At 44.2% G+C, this 11,326-nt stretch overlaps 1 protein-coding gene across 1 annotated transcript; it reads right to left on the minus strand.

Annotated features, from left to right (window-relative positions):
* Positions 1–3,976: 3,976 nt before the first annotated feature.
* On the minus strand, positions 3,977–10,005 carry prdm1b (PR domain containing 1b, with ZNF domain). Its single transcript, XM_080516433.1, has 5 exons — positions 9,930–10,005; positions 9,550–9,790; positions 6,708–7,630; positions 6,461–6,589; positions 3,977–5,856 (listed from the first exon to the last, which is right to left on the minus strand). The coding sequence occupies exons 1-5, from the start codon at positions 9,936–9,938 to the stop codon at positions 5,272–5,274; spliced, it is 1,887 nt and encodes a 628-aa protein (XP_080372559.1). The 5' UTR covers positions 9,939–10,005; the 3' UTR covers positions 3,977–5,271.
* Positions 10,006–11,326: the final 1,321 nt, after the last annotated feature.

Here is an 11,326-nt window from a genome sequence, read left to right on the forward strand (position 1 = left end):
TTACAGTAACAGAAACACGTTCGTCAGCAGCCAGAAGTTGAAACTCAGGGATCATTTCTCGAATCTCTGCATCAAAGTAAAACAGAAAGTGATTCTGGTTTACAACAGCTGATCACAAGATAAAAACTGTGTGTGCGTGTGTGTCCTTTTGTAACAGTTCACGACAGACAATCAGCACGTAAAGATTTAGCAGACCGGCGTCGAACTGGCGGAAGATTTGTTCACCCTGTTTTGTCTTTCACATCCAAATAGTGACGTGAAAATGATTTACTGTGTTTTAATGACATCCCTTTTCTCAGAATTCCAACCGGAATTCTGTTCCCTCCTCACACTCCCACAGCGAGTCACTTGAAGCCTGATCACGGTTTCTGAGGAAGGACGATAATGGCTGCATTGGGCGATGACAGCATGCGTGAAAATGTTCCAGTGTGATGAAATCTAAATGAACGTAAATCGTGAACAATGATTAAGTGTCTCGTCTAGGAAACAAATCCCTGACGATAGTCTTAGAAGTTGCGGCTGGTTGGGCAGGAGCTTTACCTGAAAAACCTCAAAGCAGGGTTTGTTTCTTGTGAGTAAGCGCGTGATGTCCGTGGGTGTTTTTCCCTTGCCCGTTTCCATTTTGCCCGTTCAGCCCCTGACTCAGCAAAATCTCAAAATCTATCAAGTGCAGTCAATTACATGAGCGGCTAAGCTGAAATGTTGTCCCTGTGATAAACGTGATAAAGTATATTCAATATGCCACGTCCAAAGTCTCGAAAGGTACAGTATGTACTTGTCTCTGTAATGCCATGCTTGTACATTGGGGGCAGTGTTGAGTTCACAACAATTTCAGCCTTCATTGAATTTATTACGTCGGAATCTGCTGCTGCGATTTTCTGTTCTTGGACTAAAATCAGGAGAAGACGGCGCCCCCTATAGGTAATCAGGCTCTAAGGTTACCAAAATCTCTTGACTAAAAAGCAGAATTATTCAAATTCACCAACTCTCTAAGACTTAAGCGAGAAACCAAATGTACACATTCCCAAACGCTAAAATGCTTAAAATGTGTAAAAACGAAAATCTAAAATGGGAATTTTCTAGAAACATTTGTTGTATGTACATGGTTAAAGGCGATAAAGTGATCTTAGATGCACAAGCAGTTCACCCACGTACCTTTAAGCTAAACCATTAATGTTACGGTTCAACACGGCTTGGAATATGTGAGTATTATAAAAGTCTCAAAACATTAAACTACACACACACACACACACACACACACACACACACACACACACACACACACACACACACACACACACACACACACACACACACACACACACACACACACACACACACACACACACACACACACACACACACACTTCCACTCCTCATTGACGAGATTGTTCTGTTAATTATCAAAATCAAGTTGTTTGTTTTTGGTTTTTTTGTGTTGTTTCTTTTTGTTTTGTTTTTTTTCCTTCCTGTTTTTGTTTGTTTTTGTTTTTATTTATTTTTTTATTTTTTGTTTCATTCTGTTTTTCTCTTTTCCTTTTTTGTTGTTGTTTTTTTTGTTTTTTTGTTTTAGTTTTTTTTTGTTTTATGTCCTTTTGTTGTTGCTTTTGTTATAATTGTTGGGATTATTTTGGTTTTTTGCTCTGTTGTTGCTCAGGCTGGTTTCATCTCATGGCAGTTGGAAAATATTTAGATCACTGTGATTACTGTATTATTAAAAAGAAAAAAAAATGTATGTAGCACTAACAAGGGTATTGTATGTTTCTCCCCACCAGAAAAAAAACAACAAAAAACTACGTTTCCGGTGTTTTGTCGTTCATCGGCAGAAGCCATCAAAGATCACTGGGCCTTCCAATAAAAAAAAAAAAACACTTTTCGAACAAGCTGACTCAATATAGGTCATATAGAAGACGAAGTGGTTTCCTGTCACCCTGCAGGTTTAAAAAAGCCTCGAGGTGTTTTGATTCTGGTCAGTGGAGGTTTTTCGGTCTGCGGGGGTTCTCCCACACACCGGGGAGGAAATACTACGGTGACGAGTCATCGAGAGCTTCAAGAACCAGAAAAAAAAAAAAAAATGGTTCGAGGAGGCAAGAGCAGTGAGAAATGGAGAGAAGGCAAAACAGCTGACGGAGAAATAAAACAAAAATCATGTGTAACTCTGAAATGTGTTTTGATTAGGGATTTATTCTGTTGCCTTTACTGTAAATACCAACGTCTAGTTTAATCGGACGTATTAAACTAGACGTATGCATGTGTTTCTAGACAGTTTTATGTGTGGATGCGTGCGTGCATGTGTGTGTGTGTGTGTGTGTGTGAGTGTGTGTGAACGTGTAGATAAATCAATATCGGCGTAAATCGATTTTTTTTTTTCTTCCACCTTCCAGTAAAGCTGACAAAATGAAACGGAACATGAAACTGACACGTATGTTGAGAAACGATGAAGTGAAACGGCTCAGAAGAAGCTACCGGTCGTTTGTTATTGTTGAACTGAAGTGAATGAAAATCCTGGTCTCCTGGGAGAATGTCCAGTTTGGACGCTCGTCGGCCGGTTGTCTCGTCGTGGGAGACTCATCGTGTTCACCCGAGTGTCTTTCCTGGGCTTCGTAGTCCGTCGATGAGTTTCATTTCCTGTAATTTCTAGGAAAAAAGACTGTTAAAAGTGACGAAAAGAGGGATGTAAAGGGGAAGTGACTCAAAATATTGCCAGTAAGAGTAGGTCGGTGTGTGGGCTGCTGCGAAGACGTAAGCGTTGACTTGAAGGACATGTTTACATACGTTTCCCCCGCGACGTTTTCAAAACTCGCATTGTTTTTTGCACAAACATGCATTAAAACTGCGTTAAGAGCTACTATGAGCATGCCAAACCCATAGGGGGCAGTGCAACAAGAAGTATAATGTAGAGTTTTCAGATATAATCGTTTTTCATTGTCGTGTGAAGGAAAAGCCCAACTGTATTAAAATATCGCCAGTTTCACTGTCGTGCACACAGGGTCACAGTTACCGTGGCAACACTGCTCCAACAAAGTCAAAATAGAAATATTGGCTGTAAATGGTTAGAGAAATGTAGGAAACATGCATTGAGTATTTAAGATTAATGGCCCAATATGCTCTATTTTTTTCTCTCCAAAAGAAATCAATGGAAAAAATGGAAAATAAAATGTCAATATTTACTGTTAAGTGAAGATATAGTCATCACTAAAAAAGCAGCAAGCAGGCTTTCGTTGTTGTTTCTGTTCTTTACACACACACACGCAACCTTTTAAGCTTTAAAAGAAACACACTGATCATCAGCGTAAAGACGAAACTCAGTGTTTTGGCTTGTACCCAGTAGAACATGACAGCGAAAGTTATTTAGGAATTTATTGTGGATCACTGAAGAACTTCAGGGTAAATTCTGAGTAAATTTCTCAGAGAGAGAAAATGTAGTTTGACAGCTATGGTTGAAACTTCTTAAACGCTTCATTGGAGCTGATAATGATCATCTACTTTATAATATAATATAATATAATATAATAATAACAATACAGTAATAATATATTAAAATATCCTAAAAAGTATTATATATTATTATTATTAATTATTATTAATAAGAATAAGAATAATCTACTGGCCAACACGACATGCCAGTGGTCTTGTTTAGTTTGTTTGTTTTGTTGAAAATGCTGACATTTTCAATCACATATACCCAAGAAAGAAAATGTTCAAGTTTAAAATTAAAGGTAATTATGGCACTATTTTACTGGGCTGTTTGTGACCCTGAAATAAAATGAGTATGATTAAAAAAACATTTTTTTTTCAATATACTGTATTGTAATTTTCTGAAATACTTTATAATTTCCAGGATATGTGAGTTATAATCATCAAAATTAAGTAATCTGCATAATTGAGAACTTCAATTTAATTATATTATTATAAGTGAAATGTTTGTCATTTTGAAACGTTTTTCATTAATTAAATCACACACAAACACCACAAGTATAGAAACAATATCTTTAATGTGCTACATCATGTAAATATAAAAGTATCATCAAAATAGTCTCTCGCATATAAATTCTCAACATCTCATAACCAAAAACAAACCTACATAAGCAAACGTGCTGTACAAAATCTTAAAACTACAAAAAGACAAAAGAAGCACAAAACTGACTCGGGTGTGACGATTATGAAAAACGACGCTCGGATCTCTTTGCATCTCTATTACAGAGCTAAGTGACATTTAAAAAAAAAAAAAGAATTGTACTCCTGTTATGATTCATTTTCTTTTTACACGACAGGACCTGAGGTACCGATATCTTCATGAAGATTTGGTTGAAGCTCTTTTTTTTTTTTTTTTATTACAACACAACACAGTATCTCAATGTGAAAAAATACATTAAAAAAGCTGCAAATAAAACCTCCTGCTCTCAATTGTGCTCTTGTGATCTGTATTTGGCAGATTTTCCTCACAGTGTGGCTTTACGCTTAATTCAGCAGTGACAAATGTTCAGAAAACGAGTGAATAAAGCTTTTGACTCTATTCCGATGCTACATAGTCATGGGGTGTTTTTTTTTTCTTTGCAGTTGAATTTGGCAAAATGCTTCTCATCACACACTGTCAGGATACATGTTTTTCCCTTTTTTTTTTAATCATAAATAAATAACAATCACAATCAATGGTTAAAAAGCAGGTAGAAGGGTTTTGTGCTATCGTTCTGCCCTGATAAAGTAAAAAAAACAAAAACACTCGTTCTGCTTCACGCTCAACGATCCATCATTACACAAAGTAAATAACACACGAGGACTCGCTCACAGGTTGAAGCTATCATAAAGTTCCTGAGTCTCCTTAGAAAAGACGAACCAAACTAACAAATAATAAAAAAAATAAAACACACACTATGACAAAGCTAAATAAATATAGATTACTCAGTGGAAAAAAAAAAATAGTAATAAGTTAAAGCACAAAAAAAAGCATTTTTCTACCTGAGTGAAAAGGTTTTTTTTTTTGTTTTGTTTTTAAATATTTCACAGTTTGACGACGCTTCCCCCTCAGTTTAATTGGTTATAAACTGAGTTTTGGGAAGGATTTACAATCACTGAACACCCTCAGCCAGTCTTTGGATTGCTCTACATTTGGTGCCATGCTCCTTGGATTTCATCAAGTTCATATTTCCTGTTTGGCTCCTGACGGCAAAAGCAGGGACGTTTAAGGAAAAAAAACAAAAACAACAACATTTATTTGGCGAAACCGGCTTTTGCTTAGTGGACAATTCAGTTTGTTCGTCTGCTTCCTTCTCACTGTCCCTCCGTTTTCACCGTCGAGCGCGTGTGGAGGTGAACGACGCTCGCCCTCTCCGTGTAGGCGTGGGACGGGCTGTGGTGCGAGGACGACACGGGCGACGGCGTCACGGCGGCCGCCGCCGCCGGCGCGTTGATGGCCGCCGTCAGGGCCTTCAGGAGGACGGTGGCCTCCCTCTGGTCCTCCTTCCCCTCGCCCTCCAGCGTGCGGGCCAGCCAGTGCTCCGCCGCCTCGCCCACCTGGGGCGCCGACGCCGTCTCGGCGAGCGTGTCGGCCTCCTGGCTGGCGTCGAACTGCTCCACCATCTCCTTGACGCGGGCGTCGACGGGGGCGGCGGCGGCGGCGGCCGGGCAGCAGCTGCGCTGGTGGACGGGCAGGGAGAAGCGGTGGAAGAAGGCCTGGGCGCAGAGCTGGCAGTGGTAGGGGCGGTCGCGGCTGGCGTGGAGGCGGCGGTGCAGCTTGAGGTGGATGTACTGGGTGAACTTGGTGTTGCACAGCTTGCACTGGTAAGGCTTCTCGCCGGAGTGCAGCCGCAGGTGCGTCTTCAGGTTGCTGGTGCTGCTGAAGCGCTTGTGACACACCTGGGAAGCAAAGAGGGAGACGGGTTAGGACGGAACCCGGAAACAAACCCAGCCCAACTTCATCTTCAGGGAGAGTATACGTGCTCAAAATAACTGTCATCTCAACATAAAGCCAAGTTTAATGATACTTTCTGGTGCAAAATACAGGGAAAAACGTCCAAAAATCTCGGCGTACAGCTTAGCTTTGAGGCTAACGCACTGATATCTCAGCTCGTGGCGTCTGCCTGACGTTTACCACCCTCTGTGACTAACATCCACCTGACAGATTGTGAAACAAAGAAACTGGACCGGAGTGCTCTCGGGATATCATGGAAAAATGTCGTAAGATCTTCCTGCACTGTATCAGGATTATCCTGTGTGACACACAAGGCAGGTGGGACAAGCTGCTCTTTGTTCTGTCCAACAACACTCACACCCATCAGCTGACAAAAGTATAATGGCGCTGTTAAATGACAAAGCCGGCAGTGACCACGACGGCGCGTGAGTCAGAGTGTGTGTACGTGTCTTGTGTGTACAGTACGTCTCGTTTTACGAGGTAAGAGCCTGGAAATGCCTGTCGTGACACAGTCACATGCGTACGTGGGGTTTGCGATGCTGGACATACCTGACATTCGTGTGGCTTCTCTCCGGTGTGGACCAGGTGATGTTTCTGCAGGTGTGCCAGCTGAGTGAAGCTCTTCTTACATAAGCTGCACTGGAAAGGTCTCTCGCCGCTGTGCACTCGGAGATGGACCTGCAATCGAGAGGAGCCATGAGTACCGATCGGGCTGTCGCCGGCGTGGCATTTAAAAAAAAAAACAAAATCTGCAGAATCGAATTGTGAATCGAGGGTGCGGCCGTGTGTTAGCTACCTTGAGGTTTGACAGCTGTCCGAATGTCTTCATACAGATGTTACATTCATATTTGATCTTCCCGTTCTGCTTCTTCAGCGGGTAGGGGAGCGATCGGTGACCGGGGCCGTTTCGCGGCGCCATGTTGCTTTTGGTTGTGGCCAGGCTTAAGTTCATGGCCTCCTCGCAGCCGGAGGGCGACGGCTCCGGGGACTCGGGGTAGCCGCTGGGCTTGGCGGTGGGCGAGAGCTCCGGGGTCGCCGGGGCTCCTCTTGGCGGGGAGATGTTTGGCGTCAGTTCCTTCAAGCCTCCCGGCGAGACGGGGGAGAAGGGAAGGGACACCGGGAGGAGGTTCGGCGGGCCGATGGGAGGGTAGGGGAGCCCGTCGGTGCCGAGATAGTTGCCGTATCTGAGGGATCCCCTGGAGGGCAGCATGCCGGGGAAGGGGGCGGAGTACGAGGGGAGGAGGAGGCGGGGATAGTGTGGGCCGTAGGGCGGGAGGAACTGGTACCCGGGCTGGATGGATCGGGACTGGGAGTACAGTGGGTACGAAGACATAAGGCGCTCCCTGTGGCCATACAGGCCGTGGAGGTGTAGGGGGAGGTTTCTGTGCGGCGCGGCGAGCGTGGCGTGGTGATCCGCCAGGAAAGGGTTGTTCAAGCCCAGGTTGGGTTCTCTTTGCTCGGGCTGAGGCGAAGGCATGACCCCCCTGCCCTCGGCGTCCTTCTCCTCCTTCTCCACCTTCCTGCTGAAGTCCATGATCTGGTCGTCAGGCGTGTCCGGCGGAGTGTCTCTCTCCAGCAGCTCCACGTCGATCTTCTCCTCCGTCTCTTCCTCTCTTTCCTCTTTCACCTCTTCCTTTGTTCTCTCCTTGAGCCACGTCTGCTGAGGTAGGTGCCGCTTGCCGCACTCGCGCTCTTGCTCTTCGTCAGCGCTCGCGTACTCTGCGGAGGGGAAGGAAAACGCAGCGTGAGTACGTCTGAGGGAAAGCAGGAAACCACTTCAACACCCCCTCCGTTTATCACGAATCTCAATGTCAGTGCTCTGCGTCTCCCGAAAGAAGGCACTCCCTCTTCTGGTAAACGGTAGTAGTTTCAGTTTTGACATGACAAGCACGTCAGGTTTCTGTTTGTCAGTCACAGGAGAGATTTTATTGTGGCGGGGAGGCGTGTGGGAGTCCGTGTGTCTTGTCATGTGCGAGCAGCGCAAGGTTCTGAGTTTCATCACATGTGAAACCTTTTTTTCTGGGTATTGCCGCTTTACCGTACTCACCACAAGAAAAAAAAAAAAAAATCTTCCTCTATTGTGAGAAAGTGTTTGCTTGTCTTTACTTTTCTCTTTTGTCGCAGATTAACACTAAATTGTCCCTCAAACGTTGTTTTTTTCACACTTTGTTTTTTTTATTTAAAAGATGAAGAATCTCTGCAGTCAGTTCAGCTTTTTACGGTCGTCCTTATTTCATCCGCATTACATCATTATCTTTATGACATCAAGTCAAAAGTAGCTGTGTGGTTATTGAAATTATTATTTTCACATGATCTTATTTTACCCATTTTATCTGATTTCCTCTTTTTTTTAACTATAACTCTGCTCTTTCAGGCCCATTTTTATTCCTTGACTTTTAACCCATATCTTTTTATTGCTGCCATTTTATTGTTTTCAATCGTTTTATTGTTTGCAGTTTATTTTTTGTTGGTTTTTATGTCTATTTCTATGCAGGACTTGGGTTCAGCGGTGGTTGTTTTTAAAGTTTTATATAAATAAGTTGAGTGTTGATTGTTTAAGATAATTTTAAGAGCCTTAACACTGTTTTATCCAACTGCAAATAAACTTCCTGTGAGAATATTTCTGACAAGTTTATTACATATCAATCTAAAAGTGAGCTACTCTTTCCTCTTCGATGGGATAAACGAAAATAATTTTGCACAGACCTCGCTGGTCTTTAAAATTCATGCTTAGGGCAGAACAAAGCCATTGGAAATGTCCTCCGGAAGCTGCTTTGAAGTGCTGTTGAAACACATCCAGTAAGCTATTAAGAAACTACCTTTCAAGACAAACAACGAACAAACCTGGACTCTGACTAAAAAGAAAAGGTCGATGATTTAAAGGCCTGATAAAGCCAGGTAATAATACCTTGCCTTGCCTTAGTGTTAGTCACAAACATGACTGGCGACACGTCTGGTGTATCCAGTTTTATCTGATTAATCATACTTGCCCTCATCTTTCGGGATGTAGAGGATATGACTTTGTTATTTACAGGTGACTCACCAAGGCACTTTGTCATTATTAAGCGAGTGGAAAAAACTCTGGAAAATAATGCCAGGTCATGTACCTCATGGAAAGTTGTTTCTACGCGTTGCGTGTGCATTCCTTGTGATCTCACGTCATTGTAAACAAGACGGGGAAATAGCATCAAGCCAAATAGTTTCTCTGTTTACCAAAGAGATTTCTTTTTTCGCTTTTACAAGGAAGAGGATTGGCGTTTTCACTGGAACTCGGGGGGGAAAGGATTCTTCCAGGAAATAGCTGGACGTTTGTTTGCTCTTGGCACAGATCAAAACCTCTGATTGAACCTGATCAAAAATGAAAATGACTTGTGAGTCACTAAGTGGCTCATCACTGAAAATAGCCAACAATCAGCTGTCCTCCACTCCCCCTCACCTGCAGGTGAACTCCATTAAATGAGGTGAGCAATTTCACCGAATACGGCAGTTAGGAAACCTGTTGACCGCAAGCCCTTTAACTCTGCATACACTCTCCCCTCCACCAGCGCCTCCAGATATTTGCCGGGCCCCGGTCGACTTCCCGTGCAACCTCAACTGCAAACACCAGCTTAAATAAAAAAAAAAACCCTTCCACTCACTCTGTTTGAGGTCGTCCTGCTGGCTGCAGAGCCTCTGGGCGAACTCCTGGCTGTACCAGACCAGCAGCTCCTGCTTGGGCTCCACTGGCCGGATGGTGTAGAAGTAGATGTCCCGGCCGTTCTGGCACGCCACCAGGTTCTGCTCCTCCAGCGAGCGGGCCGGGTTGACGTAGCGCATCCAGTTGCTCCGCTGGACGTCATAGCCGTCGATGAAGTTCTGAAGCTGGCCGCCACTGTAAATCTGCAGATGGAGACGGACACGCGGTGGGACGTTAATGGGATGGTCGTGCGAACCCGCAGATGTTTGGCCAAAAAGGCAACGCAAACAATTTCAAGCGAACATAAATCGAGATCCTGAAGCAAAGTGTTGCCATAGTCACCTCTGCCATGTACAATTGAAAACACAGTATCCTCTTCAGTTAATAGCGTGTTGTACTCCTTCAGTCACTGCCCAACAGGTCTGCTCTGTGCTCTGTGTGTTCTCCTCACTGTCTTTTTGAGTGAGAGGCAAGGAGGTGTGGCTCAAGTGATGTCACCATTGCTCTCTCTCTTTCTCTCTCTCTCTCTCTCTCTCTGTTTCCTTCTCTTTTTCTCACCGCTTTGGATCGCTCTAATCAATTTACCCATCAAAACACATCCTCGTGTGACCGGTGATCATATTTCTTACACAGAAATGAGTTTGTTTGCTTGTCACATCAGAGTGGAGTTATAAAGAAGTGCTGCAGCGGCTGGCAGGCCGCCAGAAAGCAGAAAGCCTGCGTGCCTCAGGCGGCACGTCCGCCTCCGTCCCGCACCTGTGTCACGCGTCTGATATCATAATAACTACCGTGGAATGCCAACTTTCACTACCGTGCCGCAAGAACACCCCAGGTTTACAGGAAACGAAGCCTTCGAGGAAGGAAAAGAAACGCGGGATGTCAACAAAAAGTCCTGATGGGAATTGACTCAAGTGAATTGAGAATTTCCTGAGTGACACATGTGGATGAAAGAAGAAAAGAATGGGGGGGTGGGGGGGGGGGGGGGGGGGTGGTGGACAAGGATTGTCTGAGACTGTGGTGTAAATAGTCCCTTCCTTTATGTGCGTGAGACCTACGTTGCTCAGGACCTGAGTGCCGGTAAAGTTCTGATGACTTGGCGCTTACGTGCCAACTGTGTTTAAAGCTTCCTCAAAAGTTTTGACCAAAACCCCTGAGAGCCGTTTTTGTTTCCCTATTGACGTATGGACAAGGACTTCTCCATATGAGCAATGTTTTTTTCTTTTTTCTCTTCATGAAATCAAGAGATGCAGTTTCTCCGCGACTTCTCCCTGGGCTGATTTTCTCAGAAGCTCTGAGACGTTCCCCTGCTGAACCGCAGCGTGACCAGTCGGGCCGTTGTGATGCCTTCATGCTGTCTATCAAAAAAGGGGAGTTTCACAGAATGGGAGATTGAGCACTCTCTAATTCTTCAATCCTTTCAGGAAAATCACAGCCCAGAGTTTTCCTGCAGCCCTACTCCCGATTCTCCCCCCCCCACCCCCACCTCTGATATGTGGAGATATGAGATTGTGGGTGTGCAGTTCCGACTTACCCTCCAGAAGTATTTCCTGTTGGCCAGCTTGGGCACATTGTCTTTGGTGTAGATGTCTCCTTGAAGTGGGCCAAAGCGAGTTCCTTGAGGAATGTACTCCTTGCTGAACACACCAGTCACCTGGAAAATGGACAAAAGTTTGTGACTGCAGTTCATTTCCATTCTTTTGTTTGTTTCATGTGAAATAATGACACAGCATTTTTTGGGT

The sequence above is a fragment of the Blennius ocellaris genome (genome assembly GCF_963422515.1).
Source record: "Blennius ocellaris genome assembly, chromosome: 20".
NCBI lineage: Eukaryota > Metazoa > Chordata > Actinopteri > Blenniiformes > Blenniidae > Blennius > Blennius ocellaris.